The sequence below is a fragment of the Piliocolobus tephrosceles genome, chromosome 7, assembly GCF_002776525.5.
Source record: "Piliocolobus tephrosceles isolate RC106 chromosome 7, ASM277652v3, whole genome shotgun sequence".
Classification (NCBI taxonomy): Eukaryota; Metazoa; Chordata; class Mammalia; order Primates; family Cercopithecidae; genus Piliocolobus; species Piliocolobus tephrosceles.
In genome coordinates, this window is record NC_045440.1 from 143,505,687 (window position 1) to 143,527,351 (window position 21,665).

Below are 21,665 nucleotides of genomic sequence, written 5' to 3' on the forward strand. Positions count from 1 at the left end.
TGTAATATTCACTATGGGGTTTTTTGTAGATGGCCTTTGTCAGATTGAGGAAGTTCTCTTCTAATCCTAGTGTACTGAGTGTTTCTGGAATAATTAAGTGTTGACTTTTGTCAAATAATGTTTCTTCATTAGCTGATATAATCATGATTTTTCTCCTTTATTCTGCTAACGTGATAAATTCTAATGACTGGTTTCTCAAGGGTAAAACGACCTCATATTTCTGAGTAAAACCTGAATTGTTCATGCTGTTTTGTCCCTTTCATATATCACAGAAGTTGATTTGATTTTTTGTTTTCATATTTCACATGTATATACATGAGGTTATTGGTCTACAGTTTTCTTTTCTCATAATGTCTCTGTCCGGGTTTGGCATCAAGGTGATGCTGGTATCATGAAATGGAAGTTGGGAAGTATTTCCTCCTTATTTTCCGAACAAGTTTTTGTAAAGGTGATATTATTTCTTTAAAAAACTTCATATATTTCAGAGTGGAGTCCTCTGGGCCTGAAGTTTGCTTTGTGGGAAGTTTTTAATTAAGAATTCAAAATCTTTAACTGATGTGTGACTATTTTTTCTGTTTCTTCTTCCTGTGTCAATTTTAGTAATTTGTGTCTTTTTTTTTTTTTTTTTTTTACACAGAATCTCACTGTGTCGCTTAGGCTGGAGTGCAGTGGTACAATCTTGGCTCACTACAATCTCTGCCTCCTGGGTTCAAGCGATTCTCATGCCTCAGCCTTCCAAGTGGCTGGAATTACAGGCATGCACCACATGCCCGGTTAATTTTTATGCGTTTAGTAGAGACGAGGTTTCACCATGTTGGTCAAGCTGGTTTCAAACTCCTGACCTCAGGTGATCCGCCAGCCTTGGCCTCCCAGAGGGCTAGGATTACAGGTGTTAGCCACCATGCCTGGCCGTCATTTTTCTTTTTGTTAAGAGACATTTTTCTCTGCCATCGAGGCTGGAGTGCAGTGGCACAATCAGAGCTCACTCAAGGGACCCTCCTGCCTCAGCCTCCTGAAAGCCAGGACTACAGGGATGTCCCAGCACACCCAGCTAATTTTTAAAAATGTTTTGTATGTTTTATGATTTTTCATAATATTATGTGATTATCCTTTTAATGTCTGTGGAATTAGTAGTAGTAAGGCCACCTCTTTCATTCTCATTATTGGTTATTTGTGTTTCCACATTTTTTTCTGACCACCCTGGTTACAGTTTATTAATTTTATTATTAATCGTTTCAGAGAACCAACTGTTGGTTTCACCGACTTTATTAGTTTATTTGCTCATACTTTATAGCACTGATATCCACTCTATATTTCTTCTGCTTACTCTAGGTACATTTTGCTCTTCTTTATCTAATAAACAAGCAATATCACTGATTTTAAACCATTCACCTTTTCTAATACAAACATTTATTGTATTATAAATAACAACTAGGCATTTTGGGAGGCTGAAGCAGGATTGCTTGAGGCCAGGGATTTGAGACTAGCCTGGGCAAGATAGTGAGACCCCATTCTACCAAAAGTTTTAAAAATAAGCCATTTGTGGTCCTGTGTACCTGTAGTTTTAGCTACTTGGGAGGCATGGCAGGAAGATCACTTGAGCCCAGGAGTTTGAGGTTACAGTGAGCTATGATGGTGCCAGTGCACTCCTGCCTGGACTATGCAGTGAGATTCTATCTCCAAAAAAAAAATATATATATATATATATACACACACACACACACACACACACACTTATACACACACAAAGTAGGTGGAGCTGATTAAAAGAATTGTCCCAAGTTTTCTATATTTTTACTAAATTTTTTTTGTCTACTAATTTTACCAAATACTGACAGAAAAATGTTGAAATTTTCAACTATAATGGTGGGGTTATCAATTTCTCCCTTCAGTTTTATTTTGAAGTTATATTTGTAAACAGTTTCATTTGATCATTATGTACTTTTGATGACTTGATTCTGCTGTCATTAAAAATTGTCCTCTTTTTCTCTTGAAAGCCTAACCATTTGATATTAAGATACCCAAACCAACTAATTATTTGGGTTTACATACGTCTTTTCCTTCATCTTTTTGTTTTACATTATGCGTAGTTAATGTCAATTTCTTATAAAAAGGTAGCTGGCATCTTTCTTTTTTTTTTTTTTTTTTTTGAGATGGAGTCTCGCTCTGTCGCCCAGGCTGGAGTGCAGTGGCGCAATCTCGGCTCACTGCAAGCTCCGCCTCCTGGGTTCACGCCATTCTCCTGCCTCAGCCTCCCTAGTAGCTGGGGCTACAGGCGCCCGCCACCTCGCCCGGCTAGTTTTTTTGTATTTTTTAGTAGAGACTTACTTTCTTATATAGTTTGACAATCTCCATTTTTAAAGGTAGTATTAAATCTATTTACATTTAGTGTAACTCTGGATACAGTAAATTGGAGTCCTCCACATTGCCATCTGTTTCCTATTTGGCTGTATGTTCCTTGTTCTTTTCTCCTTTCTTGATAACCTCTTCCCCTTTTTTTGGATTAAGTATTTTTAAATATTCCATTTTATCTCTTCTGGCTTATCATCCATTCCTTAAGTGGATTGCTCCAGAGTTTACATGTATCTTTAGCTGATCACATCTTAACTTCAAAAAATATTATAACAATTTGCATATAACACAAGAACTTCTATTTTCCCACCCATTCTTTGTGCCGCTTTTTTTGTTACATATTTTATTTGTATATGCGCTATACACTACAGAAGTCAATGTTCTTATTTCTTCTTTAAGTAGTCAATCTTTCAAAGAAATTTTAAAAGTGAAGGAAACACATCTTTTCTATTTATTCACTTATTTACTATTTATTAGGTTCATCACTGCTTTATATAGTTTCCGGTTTCCATTTGCTTTTATTTCTGACTGACGAGCTTATATCAGGCAAATAAAAAACAGGAATTGTGCTCCCTTTGTCTCCTAAACCGTGATCTCTTTATACAGTACCTGAAACTTTGGAAGCATCGGCTTAAGGAACACATGAAACTATTTCCAATACACTCTGGAAAGTGCATGAGCAGAAGTACGTGTAATGTTAAGGGACCCACAGAAGAGCCAATCCACTCTGCCTAGTCACACTCAGAACAATTTTACCAAAATGGTAACATGGTCCAAGGTCAAACAGATATTTTCCAAAAGGTTGAATACAGTATCTTCGTTTAAGAGAGAGAACAGTGTTAGAAAATGGTGTGTGCAGAAGCTCGCTGGTGTAAACCACCTGCACATATACCAGCAACGGTGAGGAGCAAGTGCCCTGTATGTGAAGTATGGGATTGGGGCAAAGGGACTGAAGGAGAAGATCTGGGCCAGATCCTTAAGTACCATGGATGTCATAGGAGGGACTCTGGACTTTATCTCATCAGCACTGGGAAAGTATGTACCAGGGCAGTGGCACGGGCGCGTGTGTGCTGAAAGGATGACAACGGAAAACAAGGCTGTCAGCAGAGAGACCGACTCTCTACAGTGACAAAGGCGTGCAGTGGACTGCAGAGTCATTGGGAGACATCGCAGAAGTCCAATCCACAGGGCTTAGGGACCACTTAAGACTTGGGAATAACGGAAAAGGAGAATTAGAAGACATCGAATCTCAATCCCAAAAGCAGGGAAAAGAACCATGGAGACCAAAAGAAAAGGGAGCAAGGGCCACAGGCTGGGGGGCAGGATCCACACAGCGCTTCAGCTGTCCACCCACGCTTCCAAACCTCTGTGTGCAGCAAACCACACAGCAGCGTTTTTCTCATCTTCAACTGTCATTTAGAACTGCAGGGGTCATGACGTGAAAGCCGCATATCAATAGGGGGAAAAAAAAAGATGAACTCGGTGACAACCTGTGCCATTTCCAAGAATTACTTATATGGGTAACGGCAGCAGGAGATGAGGGGATGAGAAAGAAACACACACCAGGTTCATGATGGAGCAAATGGAATGCTCAGAAAGGGCCTGAAATACTCTAACATCCACAGCCGTCCCGGCCAAGCCTTCCCCAGGGGCAAGAGCTTTAATGCTTTATACAAATTCAAAACAGAGGTGAGTCTTGGCAGGAAAGGCTCTCACTCTGAGGATTGAAAAAGTGACAGATGATGAAATAAGATGCTAAAAGGCCCAGCTAAACCATTAATTCTTGCTGAAGGCATTCTCCAATGGTTGGGAAGAAAAACAGTCTTTCCTATAAACTAAAATCACACTTATTTAGAGCTGTATCATTTTCAAGGGATTTTATGCCAACATTAACATGGACAACAACATGCTATCTTACGCTGCAGCACACAGGGCCCTGGAGGAGGAGGGGCTGCATGGGATCCCTCTGCCTCCCCATTCGAGGATAGACAGGTAAGCATTTAAATAATACCCATCCAGCCCACCCTACTCAGATAAGCAAGACCTAGCTGCACAGGAACACCGGGGCGAGCTCAGAGGTGAAGAGCACCTGCTTTCCAAAGACTGCTGGCGCTGTGGCAGGAACGGGAGACTCAGCTCCACCTCCAGCTTCCAGATTCCGCTACTCCAACTTTGCCGGAAGGAAAAGTTTTGGTGAGAAACTGTCATTCTCCTAACGCAGCAAAGAATACCCTGAGTATCTCTTGCCACCTCTGGGTTTCAAGTGTACAAATGTCCAATTTCTTTCTCCCTGAAGGAAGACTAGGTCTGGAAAGTAGGCAGGAGTGAAAGCCTTCGTATGAGAAGGGCCTCCTAGGCAGAAACGGCCTGAGGCCCAGACGGCTGGGAGCTCCACAAAGTGCCCATCCTACGGGGATGCCAGGAGTGATGCAGAACAGATGCTGGACTTGTCCAGGAGTTCCTAAGACATGTGCTATGCACTGAGCCCCCACTAACAGGAGAGGCAAGCCAGAATGGAGCCATGCCAGGCTGAGCGGGAAGTGTGTGTGCACAGTGAGAACCACACACAGGAATGCTGCAATCATCAGCATTATTATGACGGCATGGCATGATATGTAAAGCCCATTCACTTACGACTACCCGAGAGGCAGTTCTCATGTAACACCTGGTTTCCTAATGAAAAGCCTAATCCCAGAGAGGATAAGCAACTTGGCCCAATAGCACGGATCTAACGGGAGGCAGGACAAAAACACACTGAGGTCAGGATTCTAAACGCAGTGCTGCTGAGACTCTAGAACAAGACTGCTGTGTGGCAGTAAGACATTTACCTGGTTGCTGGGAGAGTACTGACTCGGGTGAAAAACACAGACGGCTCGACTTCTATATGCAGCCCCAGGGAGAGGTTCCTGTAATATCCTTCAGTGTGGCCCGGGCCTCCAGAGTATTTGAAATTCAGGATAGCTTCCAGGGTCTAAAAGATGTTTAAAAAAAAAAAACAAAAAACACATACACATGTTAGTAACTCTCTAGTTGGATCCACCAGGAGGCAAGCGGCTTCACTTAGGAAGAGTCTGAAGATAATCCCAACTAGTCAAGTCATCAGCATTGGCCGACTCACATCCCCAGCGGGCACTGTCTTACATCCCTGGCGAGCACCAACTCACACCCCCGGCAGGCACCGACTCACACCCCCGGCGGGCACCATCTTACACCCCGGTGGGCACTGTCTTTCCTGTGATGCCCCAGAGTATACACAATTCTCAGCCTGTACGTGCAAATGGAAAGGGCTTCCAAAACTTACTCTGTGGTTAAATACAGCTTTATTTTATTTTATTTTATGTTTTTGGAGATGGAGTCTCACTCTGTCGCCCAGGCAGGAGGCAGTGGCATGAAATTGGCTTACTGCAACCTCCGCCTCCCAGGTTCAAGCAGTTCTCCTGCCTCAGCCTCCGAGGGATTACAGACGCATGCCACAATGCCCGGCTAATTTTTGTATTTTAGTAGAGATGGGGTTTCACCATGTTGGCCAGGCTGGTCTCAAACTCCTGACCTCAGGTGATCCACCTGCCTCGGCCTCCCAAAGTGCTCGGATTACAGGCGTGAGCCACCACGCCTGGCCTAACACGGCATTTTGGAGAGAGCATCATTTCAACATAAAATGTTGTGGGAGCATCGTTTCAACATAAAATGAGGTGACAGGCGGGGTGGGGGTGCTTCTATCCAGAAGGTAGGGTCACTTGGGCTGACAGTGAGTAAAAGCTGACAAACTCCACATTCAGGATGCTTCCTGGAATCTATCCAAGAGATGACCTCACCGGGCAACTGAGGCATTTCAGGAGGGTCAGGGTGCTGCAGAGCGGGGACTGCCCATGTGTTCCTGCTGGGGCCCAGTGGCACCCAGTGAGAGGCAAGGAACAGAGGTATGCGGAGACCACCCCCATGGGGGAAGTGCTGCATGCAGGATGGCTGGGGATGGAAGGGGAACATCACAGCTTCTCTGCATCCCCGAGTACAGGGTAACGTCAGGGGACTGTGGAGCCTGGAGGCACCCAAAGTAACCATAGAAACGAGAAGTTCAACCAGGTTCACCTCTGGACTGAAGGACCCCGCCTTCCCCAGGACCGTCCTGAAGCAGCAGATACAGCAGATCCGGCCCATGGGCCAAATCCGGCCACTGCCTGTTTTTGTGTGGCCTGAGAGCTAAGAACAGTTTTTACATTTTTTTTACAGCTTGTAAAACAAAACAAAACGAAACCAGAGAAGAATATGCAACAGTGACCATATGCGGCTGGCAAAGCTTAAAATACTTACTATGTGGACCTTTACATCAAAGATTTGCAGATAAAACTCAGAGGAAAACATAGGAACAAATCTTCATGACCTTGGATTAGGCAAAGGTTTCACAGATATGACACCAAAAGCATAAGCAAAACGCAAAAAAAAAAAAAAAAAAAAAAAAAAAAGCTTCTCAACTGTTAAATAGGGACAATCACTAATACGTATCTCACTAGAGTGCAGATGTGATGAGGTAACACAGTGACAGAACAAGAAGTCGCTCATTAAATAAATTCCTTTCTCCCCTGCAACGTACCCATCTGACACCCTGAGGCAACATGGCTTAGAATCGGAGGAAACTAGTTTCAGTCCTGTTTCTTCTAGGTTTTGTTTCATATTCTTGTAAAGTGGCAAAGAATGCATAACATGAAAGTTTTCATTTTAACAATTCTAAGTACACAGTTCAGTGGTGTTAAGCACATTCATTCTGTTTATCAACCACCTCCATCATCCATTTCCATCCCCAGAACTTTTGGATCTTCCCAAACTGACCCCCTGAACCCATTAAACATGGTCTCCCTTCTCCTAGGCCCTGGCACCCACCATGTTACTTTTTGTCTTCTTGAATTTGACACTCTAGGCACCTTGCACGAGTGGAATCCTGCAGTACTTGTCCGTTTGTGAGTGGCGGATTTCACTCAGCATCATGTCCTTGAGATTCATCTGTGTTGAATCGTGGGTCAGAATTTCCTCTTTTTAAAGACTGAGTAATATTCCGTTACATGTATGCACTGCATCTTACTCATCCGTTCATCTGTCAGTGGGCACCTGGGTTGCTCCTACCCCTTGGCTCTTGTGAACAGTGCTGCTACGGTTGGACAATGCTGTGACCCTGCTTTCAGTTCTTCAGGGTATAGGCCCAGAAGAGGAATTTCTGAATCGTGTGGGTATTCTGTATGTACCTTTTTGAGGAGCCACCATGTTGTTTTGCACAGTGGCTGCACCATTTTACATTCCCACCAGTAGTGCACAGGGTTCCTATTTTCCCACATCCTTACCACACATTTGCTATTTTCTGTTTTTGTGATAACGGCCATCCTAAGGGGCATGAAGGGATATCTCACTGTGGTTTTGATTTGCATTTCCCTGGTGACTAGTAATGTGGAGCATCTTTTTATGTGCTCATGGTCCATTTATGTATCGTCTTTGGAGAAATTTCTATTTGAGTCCTTCAAGTCTCATTTTTAAAGCTCACTATTCCGAATCCCCTCTCACCACTCCTCAAGGTGTCTCTCATGACTACATATTGACAGGTTCCCTTCAATATCTGTACTGCCAGAGAAATACCTTCACTGATCCTCTCCACCTGTGTAAATATTACTCCTCCTTGACAGCCCAAATAAAGCCACCCCTTCCCCTTACTTACAAATGGCTCAGTAAAATACAGATTTTTAAAAATATTCAAGGATCACATTTTGGCCTCACCAAAATCCCAAATCCTTTTTTCATTCCCCTTACTCCCAAGCACCGCCCTGTCATCTCCAAAGGGTTGCTGATTTCTTGTGAACGTGTCTTAGACCTCTTAAATTGCCCTTGTCATCAGCAGAAGGTGAGTCTCGACACACACACATACTCAATAAGTCTTTCTGCCAAAACTTTCAGAGTTCAACTGACTTTCACCTGTTTGATCTATTTTTTCATTCATCTTTTCTAACACTTCCTGGGTATCTTCTAAGTGCAGGACTCTGTGCTCAGTACAAGATGAAGAAGATGTAGTCCCTGATCTCAGAAAGCTTAGTAAATGCTGAGTGAGTCAATGTATGAATAAATTAAATAATAAATAAATGAAGCCAACCAACTAACCAACCGCCTAACATGTATGCAGCATCTTCCTCAAACTGCAGGCACAGTGGTCATGGAAATAAACAAACTCCCAGTAATGGCTGTGAAAAGCCAAAATCTGTGAAGTAACAACAAATGTCACCCTGGCTTTTTGGTTTTTTTTTTTTTTTTTAAGGTAAACTTAAAAGTCACCTACAGAGAGTGATGTAAAATAAATCACCTGGGGAATGAACAAAAAGTACACAGAGACAACTGTCAAAGTAGCACATCACCAAGAAGAAATGGTCTGTGTTTCTACTTTCTGGGAATTCACTGTTTCTTTACTCTGTAGAAAACCACAAAAAAGATAGAATTATGAGGGGAAATATCTAATTTAACAAAATTAAGCACAGAAAAGGTGTATTAGTCCATTCTTACACTGTTGTAAAGAACTGCCCGAGACTGGGTAATTTATAAAGAAAAGATGTTTAATTGACTCACAGTTCCGCACAGCTGGGGAGGCCTCAGGAAACGTAGAATCATGGCAGAAGGGGAAGAAGCATGTCTTACATGGCAGCAGGAGAAAGTGAGCGAGTGTGTGAAGGAGGAACAGTCAAACACTTATAAAACCATCAGATCTCACGAGAACTCACTATCATGAGAATAGCACGGGGGATACCGCCCCCATAATCCAATCACCTCCCACCAGGTCCCTCCCTCGACATGTGGGGATTATGGGGATTAAAATTCAAGATGAGATTTGGGTGGTGACACAGAGCCTAACCACATCAACACATCAGTCACTGCCTTACCTCTTTGAGATAAAAACAAAAACCAGAAATAACAAAAAAAGGTCTCCTCAGTCTTTTAAAATTAGAATATTATATATAAGGTCGTGTGTGTGTGTGTATATACATATATATAGTCTTATTGATAATCAGAATAATCAGAGCATAAGGGGAGCTGGGAAGTGGAAAGACACAGGATGCCCAAGCCCTTTTTTCCTCAACCCAAGAGACTTCATAAGACGTTCCTGTCTGAGAGTAGTTTTCAATCCTTGCTTTGACAGAAGACTATTACAGAAATCATTCATAAACAAGGGACTACAACCAAAATGTTTATTTTCTAGGCACACAACTTAGTATTCCAGCTAACATGAAAGGCCTGTCAGTGGGTACCTTGTATTAAAGGCACCTACTCCACACCAAGTGCTGCACTGAGTGACCTACGCACCCAACTGCAACAGTCACGAGAGCCCCATAAGGGAAGTGCTGTTTTCATCAATGAGGCTCTGAGCACCCAGGAAGCAGCACAGGCAGGAACTGAACGCAGAGCAACGTACCTGCACAGCCCACTCTCTTGCCATTCAGGCAAACTGTTTAGAAGAGCATTCATTCACCCATGCAATAATTCGCTCACTAACCCTGTCTACTATGTCCCAGGGACTATGGCACCTGAGAGGAAGAAGGCACAGTGCCACCTTTGGCGCACCTGACTCTAGTAAAAGAAACAAGCCTTGAGGCCTCTGAGTAAACTGTGACATGCTGTGTCATGGATAAGTGTACTACGATATATGAGACCACAGGAGGAAAAAGGACTACATGTGCCAGGTGGGTAGGAGTTGTAGAGGAAGGAACAACAAACCAGTAAGGAAGACAGGATTGGACAATTATCAAATTGAAAATGGATAAATACCAGAAAAAAAGCCAACTATCCTTAAACCTACTTCTTGAAAGTATCAACAAATGTGACAATCCTCTAAGTTAAGTTGGTCAAGGAAAAAGAGAAGAGAAAAACCAATCACCATCATCAGGAAGGAAAATGATCATCGGTACAAATCCTGCAGACATTAAAAAGACAATCAGGGAAGAGTGTCAACAATTTTGTGCCAATAGATGCAACAACTTAGATAAAATGGCCACACATTACCAAAAGGAATTAAGGAGAAGCAGAAAATCTGAAGAGCCTCATGCCAACTGAAGACATTGGATTCATAATCAAGAATATACTTCCAAAAGATGGTCAGGCATTGTGGCTCATGCCTGTAATCCCAGCAGTTTGGGAGTCTGAGCGGAGGCAGATCACTTGAGCCCAAGAGACTGAGATAGCCTGGCCAACATGGCGAAGGCCCAACTCTACTAAAAGTACACAAATCCGCTGGGCTTAGTGGAGCAGGCCTGTAATCACAGCTACTCAGGAGGCTGAGGAATGAGAATCATTTGAACCCGGGAAGCGGACGTTGCAGTGAGCCAAGATCACACCACTTTACTCCAGCCTGGGTGTCAGCAAGACTCTGTCTCCAAAAACAAACAAACGAGCAAACAAGAATATACTCCCAAAAGAAACCCCAAGCTCAGATGGTCTCTCAGCTGAATTCTAACAAACATTTAAATTAGAAAGAATATCCATTTTATATAATAAACATTTTTAGCCATTAGAAAAAAGGAGAAAACCTTCCCAATCTTTTTATGAGACCAATATTACTCAAATATCAAAATCAGATAGAAAACTTCCAAGAAAACTATTCATGAGGCCTATATCCCTCATGATTTTAAATGTAAAAATTATTTTTAAAGTACTAATGAATCAAGTTCAGCAAAATATAAAATGGGTAATACATCATGGCCATCAATTGCGCAAGGTTGGTTTAATCTTCAAAAATCAATCAATGTCATTCACCATATGAATAGGCTATTGGCAGGCAACAAAAAGAAAAGCCGAATGATCAACAGCTTCAGAAACAATAGTTGACAAAATTCAAAACCCATTTATAGTTTTTTAAAAGCTCTCAGCAAACTAGGCATGGAAAGGAACATCCTCATTCTATGAAATACACCCGTGAAAACCCTAGAGTCGAAACCATACTTAATGATAAGCAATGGAATGTTTTGCACCTAAAATCCAGATTAAGGCAAAGATGTAGCTGTAATAATTTTTATAAGCATTGTACTTGAGATCCTAGCAAGTTCAATACGTCAAGAAACAAAGTGCATACATGTTGGAAAGGAAGAGGTAAAACTGTCTTTGTTTGCAGACAATATAATCATGTGCCAAAAACATCCTAAGAAATCCACTGGAACTCTCAGAAATTGCTGGTGGTACTATAAAATAGTAAAATCCTCTTGAAAAAATAGCTAGGCAAATCCTCCTAAGCTTAAACCTACAATTAACATATTAATCAGCAAAGCAACTCCTACCAAGAAAAATAAAAACACGTATCTACACAAAACATGTATGTAAATGTCCACAGAGACTTTATTCATAATAATACCAAACTGGAAATAACCTCCATGTCCAACATGAGGTAGATGACCGAATAACAAATTGTAGTAAATTCATAAAATGAAATACTACTCTGAAAAAGAATGGAGCATATTACTCATACATACACAACATGGAAGAATCCAAAACACCTTATTCTGAAAGAAAGAAGCCAGACACACAAGAGTGCATACCACTGCTTGTATGTATATGAGATACTAGAAAAGCTCAGCCTTTGGTACCAAGAAGGAGATCGGTAGTTGCCTGGAGTTAGGGGCAGGAGATGGTTAGCTGCAAAGGGGTCAGAGAAACCATGGAGGGCAATAAAAATATTCTATATCTTGGTGGTGGTGGTGGTGGTGGTGGTGGTGGTGGTGGTTACATGCGGTATATATTTGTCACAATTCATCAAACTGTATGGTTAATGAGGCTGCATTTTACAGAATGCAAATTACACTCAGTAAAGTTGATTTTTGAAATTGATCCTGACCATTAATAGGCATACAATCACTTGTAAACATTATTAAAGACTCCAAGTCACAGTGTGGGCCACGTTGATGTGGGACTGGCCATGTCTAAGGGCGAATGTGAGGCCCTCGAAGAGGCTTCAGATGGAGACTTAAGAGTCCCAGGTTCTGCATCAGAAGAAACAGCAGTGAGGTTATTATTCACCATAATTAAAGCTTCACATGACCTGGGAGAAGTCACATCACTTTTCTAGTACTCGGTTTCACCTTAAAACCTGAGGGTCATGCCAGATGTTGCCTGAGGTTTTGACCAGCTCTTACATGAACAGTTATTCTTATTTTCCTAATGTTCCACAACTTCCAATATAACTAAGACTATTGTCAGAGAAAAACAATCACCCTCATATGTATGTCAGCCAATTTAAATGTATATGAAGTAGATCTCTAAGATTTAAAGACCTCAACTGAACCTATCACCACAGATTTCCTTCTGCTCTGTTTCTATAATATGACATAAAATTAATAGCTGTGATGTGATCCACTTAATAAGTCAAACACTGAAGACCAAAGGCTGGGGCTCATTCCCCAAGAGGCCAGCACAACGGTTTACTTAAGGTCAATGAAACTCACAAATGAAAGCCATAACATTACTTTCCAGTTAATTAGCACTTTCAGCCAAAGTCTTTCTTCAGTGTTAATGATGCCTTCAAGATGCCAAGTAACTACAAATTAAGTGATCCATCCACAGCAGTGCAGGCATGGGTTTGAACAACAGCAGCCATCAAAACAGCTTCCAGCCAGGAGGCCCAGGAGGCCCGTGGTGACTGAGAAGAGTTAGGACACACGGTCCAGAGGAGGGGGTATGTCTAGGCACTGTTAGAAGACCAAGTCGAAAGTCTGGTTTAGGGTACTAAGGAGAGCACTGAGTCAGAGAGTTGAGGCCAGACAGAACCTGGGACCCCCAACCTAACTGCCTGGGTGATGAGCCCAATGCCATAGACCACAGCAGCACAGAGGGCCACTGCGTCCTACCCGTACTTACACTCCAGCCAAATTTCACCTTCTCTGAGAAGCCTTTCCAGCATCTCCAAAGAAACTCTGCCACTCTAACATATACCACATGGACACTCTGCTTCTACACTGCTAGAGCACCCATCACACCTGGAGTTACACACTTTGTCAGTAAGAAGTGTAGTCGATCGTTTAAAATGTAAGTGATATAAAATGGTCGGTGCTGAGATGGTTTGCTCCCACCTCTGTCACCACGTCCAGACCACTGTCCTCTCCCATCCCCTACAACCACTTTTATTAGTTTTCTTTAATGTGTCCACATGTATTTACATAGATTTATTTACACAGATATAAGAAAATACAAATGTAAAACCTTTTTCCTCCCCACCATCCTCCTCCACCTAGCACCACCTTGCAATAAATAAATTACACATGCTGTCCACCTTCGTATGCCTTATGGTTTGTTAACTTTCACTTAATAGATCCTGAAAATTTTTACTTCGTACAGACACAACATCCTTTATAGAATATTCTTTGCAGGTTATCTGTAGACATGTGTGCCCTTCCACAGAACAGATACGCTATAGCTCATTTAAACAACCCCCTATATATTGGAGTTTTGGTTGTTTTCAATATTTTGTTATTATGAATAATGTTATAATAAATAACCACAAACATAAGTCACTTTCTATATATGAAGATATTTCTGAAAGATATATTTTTCAAGGGAGATTTCTGGGTCAAAAAGCAAACCTTGTCATGTTAATGGATACTACCCATTTCACATGTTAACAGCCGTGCTTGAGAGAGCACTTCTTTTCTCAAAGCCTTGGAAATAAGGTCTATTGTTCAACTTTTGGCTTTGTGACAGTCTGACAGATGAAGAATCTCAGTGTAGTTTCATTTTACATTTCTCTCATTATTAGAAAAGTTGAACACCTTTCCATAAACTTGGTGCATTTTCATGCCTTTTTCATGAATTACACATTCATACCATTTCCCTATTTTTTCAGTTGACCTGTCTTTTTCGTCCAAATTCCTGGGAGGTTTTCTACACTAAGGAGATTACCCCTTGTACAAAATCATGTCGGCAGATAAAGACAGTTTTGCTTCTTCATTTCTAAAATGTATGCCATTTTCTTTCTTGGACTATTGCACCGGCCAGGACTAGTAAATCAATAGATGAGAATAAAGATTCCAAAAATAAACCCACACTGACACAGGTAATTTATTTTTTACCAAAAGCTAAGGCAATTCAACGATAAATTTTACCTTTTCTACAAACAATGGTGGAGCAACTGGACAAATGTGTAGAAACAAACAAATCTCGGCATTGACCACACATTATTTTGAGATGGGTCATACATCTAAACATATAACACCTAGAATGTCTAGAAGAAGACATGGAATATCTTTGCAATCTTGGGACAGGAAAAGAGATCTCACAGAAGACACAAAAAGCACTAAACATCAAAGGACAAAAATTTCATTTAAGATAAATTTTCATCCAGGGAAATCTCCAAAAAGTTAGAATACAAAATTTGTCCATTCCATCCAAATTGTCAAACGTATTGAAACACAACTCTTCATAGTGTTCTTTTTGTTTTGAGACAGAGTCTCGCCGCTCTGTCGCCCAGACTGGAGTGCAGGGACGCGATCTGAGCTTACTGCAACCTCCACCTCCTTGGTTCAACCGATTCTCCTGCCTCAGCCTCCTGAGTAGCTGGGATTTCAGGGGTGTGCCACCATATCCTGTTAATTTTTGCATTTTTAGTAGAGACATGGTTTCACCACGTTGGTCAGGCTGGTCTTGAACTCCTGACCTCAAGTGACCCACCTGCTTCGGCCTCCCAAAGTGCTGGGATTACAGGCGCGAGTCACTGCGCCCAGCCCATTATGTTCTCTTATTAACCTTTTCATGTCTGTAAGATCCATAGTATGTCCCTCTTTCATTCCAGATGTTAATAGTGTTTCTCTCTTTTGTTGACACACCTGCTAGGGAATTATCAACTTTATTAATATTTTGAAAGAATTAATTTTTGGCTTTGTTAAGTTTCTCAAGTGTGTGTTTGCACCTAACACAGGACTTGGCACAAAGCAACTATTCAATAAATGCTTGCTAAGTAGAATTACATTTGAAGATGGTTTATACATTAACTATGTATCAATGTCCCTTAAATGGATGGATGGATAGTCTTATTAATAAACATATTTTTTCCCAGACTCCATAACCTGGCTTTACAAAGATTTCTCCCTCCTCTCTACCCTACCCTCTTCCCCCTGACAAATTCTTCCTTGGTTATTGGGTTTCTGTGGACAACTCACATCACCTAGGGAGTCTCTGTGATCCTGCAAAGCCCAGGCTGGCTGCACCTCCTCAATAAACAGCAGCGAGCACTTTGCCTGCCTCTGACTTACCACACTGCAGCACAAGTGCTTGGATCCTTCAACAGAATAAAAGCTTCCATACCTAGGTGTCTGGAAGAGCAGGTGCCCCACATGCATTCTGTTTAACCAAATGACAGCATCTTCACGACAAATCTCAGAGAAAGGAGAAAGCTGACACTTAGTAGGCTCATACTGTGCTCCAGGCACTGTGAGCAGTACTTCAGGAACTTGAAGTCCTACCACAATGCTACACAGGTGTTACTACCTAAAAAGCTCACTACTGTTGAAAGCTTAGGGCAATAAATAGCCTTGCCACAAAGCTCAAAGCCAGGCCTGAGTCCGAAGGTCCTGCTCTTCCAGCAGCTCTATGCTGTCTTTCAGAGAAAAGCTAAGGAGACAAAGAATGAGACTGTGAGCAGAAAGCTGGCGCTGCCCTGAAGAAGCAGGCCTGGCTTCCCAAAGGAAGACCAGTTTCACAGATGCCGCGCCATGAGGCTGCCCTGGACTTGGTGCTAAATGGTGCATTCAAGAGGCTCACAGTTTTTCTCCTCCTGTATACACAGCTGGAGGAGGGTAAACTGTGGAAGGGATGATTTTAATAAATTTAGTAAAACTGAAATACAATCAGCATAAAATTAGACAGCAGAGATTTGTTAGGAATCAGCAGAATTGTCCTTACATTAATTCACTGTTACAAGCCATAAGCAATTAGAACATTTTCCATTTGTACTCATTTAGTTATGAGAGACACTCTCTGGCCATAGGATGTGGACTTTTAAATACTGCTGATCTTTAATATTCTAGAAATGTACTTGAGAGCCAGGCACTTCAACAGACTTCTGGCTTAGAGAAAGGAATGCTATATCCTTCCGAAGCTGTATGACTGAAATCAGCTCAAGAGGAGACACTAAGGTGTTACGCATGCAGGAAGTTGGTGGGGACCCACAGCAAGGATGCCAAACTAAGTAACTGCAGAGGGCTAGAAACTGCTAGCAGGTCAGCAAGAAGCAACCCTAACAACAGTGTGTGTTGGGTGGCCGGCTCCTGCCAGACAGAATGCTGGGAGCTGCACACACTGGGTCTCTCTCGGGACTTCCCCATCCTATCCGACAGGAAGGCCTTGAATAGCAACTGTCGCTCAGCAAGGTAAGGTACACTGCTCCAGTTCCCATAGCTAGTAAACCACAGAGCTCAGGTGCGTCTGAGCCCAAAAGCCACAATTGCCAGGCTAACCACACTGAAGGCCACTGATACAGGAAGGGGCATTGTGACTTCAACAGGAATTGGCCTGAAGAAATGTCTTTCAATGCCTTGCTCCACGTGAGCCCACCGCCAACACCAGACAAGGCGGTAAACTGAGAACCCCTGCAGGAGAATCCTGGAGTCTGGTCACAGCTCCCCCTTCAAGCCTAGGTGTAGACTCAAGAAAGTCACTTTTCCTTTCTTGGTAACAACTTTCCCATCTATGTAATATGGACTTGGACCAATTAATCTCCAGTGGCCCTTTCCACATGACTGGGCTATACAGGGGAATTGAATGCCCAACGCACCCATCACTGGACAAACACTGGCTACGAGGGGCCACGTGGTGGGGCTGCGGAGAGAGCAGAGGCAGCCAGAGCCAGACCACACAGGCACACCAGGCTCAGAAAGGACCCACACTTGTGCTCCGAAGGAGCTGGGAAGCCTTCAAAGACTTTTTAGCTAAAGGCATGACCTCAATGACTTCTTTAAAAAAAAAAAAAGAACACTCTGGCTGTAACGTGGAAGACAGACTGGGGACAAGGCTAAAGAGGAGGTGCCAAGCTAGCAGATGAAGTCACTGCCAGGTGAAGACTGATAGGGACGTGTTCAGGAGGTGGCATGGAGTGAACACTGATGGTCAGGCTCTGCACGCGTGCTGCCAATAAAGACATCAGAGCTGACCAACTGTACGCTGAGTGGGAAGGGAAAAGGGGAGTCACGGTTCTCTTCAAGATTAGATTCTTGACCAAAGAAACGAGAAGAAGGCACTACCAGCTACTGAAGTCGGGGAGAGTGGGGGAGGAGCAAGAGGACAGGGTGTGGTGCGAAGGTCCACGACTTTGATTTAGGACACAGGAAGTGTGAGATTCCCAAGGACATCCAAGTGATGACAGCGTGACACACGAATCCTGAGTTGGGAGAAGTCAGGCTGAAGAGACGTGGCTCACAGGGAGACGCTGCAGAGCTCAGAGCAGGGAGCCCATCTGTCCAGAGAGCGCGCAGGAGCTAGGAGAGAGACCCTCGCCTGATGCCTGGGGGACCTCGGAAGATAGGGTGCTGCGTGTGTGTTTACGGAAACAAATCATCACTATCGCATTATTTGTTTCTATTTTAATTATAGTTTAAGTTCTGGGGCACATGTGCAGAACGTGCAGTTTTGTTACATAGGTATACACATGCCATGGTAGTTTGCTGCACCCATCAACCTGTCACCTACATTAGGTATTTCTCCTAATGCCCCCCAGCCCCTGACAGGCCCCAGTGTGTGACCATCACATTATTTTATCATACAGTCTTTCAGCCCTCTTGCTAATAAACACTTGTCATGTGACATATTTCAAATTTTTACAAAATGCATCTTAAGCAGCAAAGAATAAAACAGCAGCGCCCGCTCTGAAAGCAGGCTGCCCGCGCTCATACGTCATCGTCTTTCCTGCCCAGGCCCCTGAGGGAGTGATCTGATCTCTTCAGGCAGCAGCTTTCGCGTGTGGTTTATCAGGAAGACAAAACCAGTTAGTTTTTAAAACACCGAGAACAGTGCCTGGCGTTTGGAAAAAGTGCTGTAAGTACCAGCTAATATTATTATTACTCAATCAGTATTCAACAGTGAGAAAGGAAGATAAGATACTTGGAACAAATGAATTCATCAGTAGAGCCAAGAATAAAGAAACAAATGTCCACATCTGTCCCTACAGATAACCATCACTGGTCCCAATCACCCAGCTATAGTTCCGACCTCAGCACAGCCGCTCGCAGCCCTTCCACATCACACCCCTACTGCACCTCCTGGCTCAGGTCAAACACATACCTCCCCCCCCACACACACACACACGACACACACACACACAAACGCACGCCACACACACACAAATGCATGCCACACACATATACAGACACACATGCCACACACACCCAATACACACACACACAGACACACCCCACACATGTACACACACACCACACACCCAACACACACACCACACAGACACACACACCCAACATACACATCCCACACACACAGACATGCACACCACACACACACACCCAACACACACCTCCAACACACACACACACACACATACCCAGAACTTCCCTCATGCTGCATGGTGGAAAAGTTGCTGAAAGCTATGTTGTTTCATACCTGTATGCCTGAAATGAATGTCCTTACCCACTCTCTCCAGCTAGGAAACTCCTAGTTCTCATTCCAGAAGACTAAGACATTCCCTCCGGTACTCCCTTCCCTGCCCTCGGCTTAGACACGATCTCTCTGGTCTCTGTGTCACCAGACATCTCCTCCATGTCTCCATCCCACCCAAGTGTATTTTCATCATGTGAGAAGCGGGAAATAAAAAGGACAGCCCAGGACTGCTGTGAGAACTGAATGAGCAGGAGATTCGCCACAGAGCCTGGCCAAGGGCAAGGATTCCACAGGTGTTGGTTCCAGCATTCTCTTGTTCTCCTCTGCTCACTCATGCTCCATGGGCAGGGCCACGCAGGCCTCCAGCACCTGGAACGTGGCCTGACACCCCTGAGGCTGCATCCCAAGCTGGCCTTCAAGTCAGGATGATGAGTAGGACCAGGCCCTCACTCTAGAGGGTGGAGATGACAGTATTGTGGGGAACAAATAGGCTATGTCCTGGGCATCACAGGTCAGCAACAGCACATCTGGAAAACACCTTCAGCAAACAACGCGTTGACACAAGGTGTGCGTGGATGGACAGGTGGCCCTGGCTCCACCCACACTGCTGTCTAGATGGCAATCAAGTGGTGAGACAGAAGCAGAGCACACAGCAACTGATCCAGAGGGAGGCGGCCTCTCCTGATGCAACAACACCCAGTGTCAGGCACGACGGCGGCCAGGGTAAGGTCAAAGCAAAAACACCACAAAGGGAGAGAGGCGGCTGAGCACAAGACCTACAGGTCTTGGTAGGAAGCCAGATGTGCCAATATCTGCCGAGTCTGTCTAATCCACGTGCTTAGATGGTTCCTATTAGCAGGGCTTGATGAGAGGCCCTCCTTGGAACCTCCACAGGATGCAAGTCACAGCTTCAGCTGGCTCTGTGTCCCTGCTAGACTGTGTGTCCCCCGAGACAGAGCACCCAGCAATTCATTTCATCCTCACACCCTGGTACCTGTAACTCACGGGAAGCTCAGTACAGAGCCGGAGAAGGAACGGAGTGAGAACGGGCCCATCCTGCATCGTCAAATCCTCAGGTCAATGTGGAATGATCTATAAGATCCTATCCGGTGTTAAATCTGTGGTAGCCAGTCCGTCTTTGATATCATTAGCCCTATGCTTCTGCACCTTCATTAAGGTGCTAATAACATTCTAGTCTCAGAGTCTGGAAGCACCATCAAATCCACTTTTACTGTCCACAGCCTCTCTGATAGGCATGGGGCCAAGTGCCCTATTAACCAGGACTATAAACATGAAGTTCATTTACTCAAATGGTAGAGATGCAATTATGGCTTCACCCAAGAGAGCTACAAGAATAAGAAAGGCTTGATTCACAGAGGACACTTTCTTATTAATGAGGTTGGAGTAAGGAGCCAGGTTTACATTTGGGAGCTGTACATATACCAGATAAACAGTGGGAGGATTTTCCAGTATACTCAGTGCTTCCCTGGATTGTGTGATTTTAAAAAACATAATATATAATTATTACCCACTTTTTATAGGTAAGAAAACTTAAACACTGAATGATTTAATGTGCACAACAAGTAAATAGTTTAAATGCCAGCTGTATTTAAATTCAAAACCTGTGTTCTAGTCATTAAGCCATGGAGTACACTTGACTACTTCTTCTTCGATTTTCACTTCAATGTTTTGATAAAAAACTTGATGTATGAATGTCTGTGGAAGGCACAGCTGGCAGCTCTCCAGCCCACTCTGCTCACTAGGTAGCTGCCTTCCTGCTATGGTGCTAGCGATATCCCTAAGAACTGATGGTGACGGTCAGAGCATGTGGATTGGGCTGTATGAGGCACTTGATCACCAGGGCTACTTTCAACCCTGGACAACTTGTCAGTGGCCAGTCATCATCTCTCCATTGCCCTTTTCATCGATCTCTTCGCTGAACAATTACACGGTGTGCGTGTTCTAGTATGACTCCACAACTCTAAAGGGACGGCCAGGGCTGCATACAGGAGGCTTGTGATCAAGGGAAAACCCATATCCATCTCCCAGGAGCGAGACCCCACCAAGATCAAATGGAGCAATTCTAATACTGACTATGTGGAAGAGTCTATAGCTCCTTAAGAAATTTGAGACTCACCTGAAGGGAACCAAAGGAGTCATTATCTCTTCCTTCGTCCACTGCTGATAGACATATATATGTAATGAGAAGCATGGAAACTCCCTCGAGACTGTCAGCACTGCCCAGCCCACCACCAACTACTCACCACCCAAGCCCCCCAGCCAAGAGTACCCACAACAATCATGGCCTAGTGGAGGCACTCATGACCACAGTGCACACCAACACTGCTTCCCAGGAGACTGCCCCTCTAACAAAGGGAAATGTGATGGCCTTGCTCACAACATAATCCGACATCCACAGACACTGCCAAGGTCAGTGATCAAGTGGCAAGGTCATCTCTGAGCTTAATAGGAGCACACTGGCAAGCTTTCTATGTCGCCATCCCAACACACATCATTCAGGGATATGACCTACTGCCTAGAGGAAGCCAATTATGATGACCTCAAGGAGGTGGTGAGGCAGTCACTAAAGGACTCTTTGGAAGGTGTCCTGAGCCATGGGGAGGTCCAAGTAAAGTGCAATAGAGATGTCCATGGAAAGGGGGAAACATTCAATAGAGGTGTCCACGGAAAGGTGGAAACATTCAATA

The 21,665-nt window shown here is 43.6% G+C and overlaps 1 protein-coding gene across 1 annotated transcript in view; it reads right to left on the reverse strand.

Moving 5' to 3' along the window:
• TRAPPC9 (trafficking protein particle complex 9) overlaps positions 1 to 21,665 on the reverse strand; it is a 697,716-nt gene that overhangs the window by 280,069 nt on the left and 395,982 nt on the right. The window contains exon 20 of the mRNA XM_026454561.1: positions 5,181 to 5,323. Within this exon, the coding sequence (XP_026310346.1) occupies positions 5,181 to 5,323 (143 nt within the window). The remainder of the gene's footprint in view (positions 1 to 5,180; positions 5,324 to 21,665) is intronic.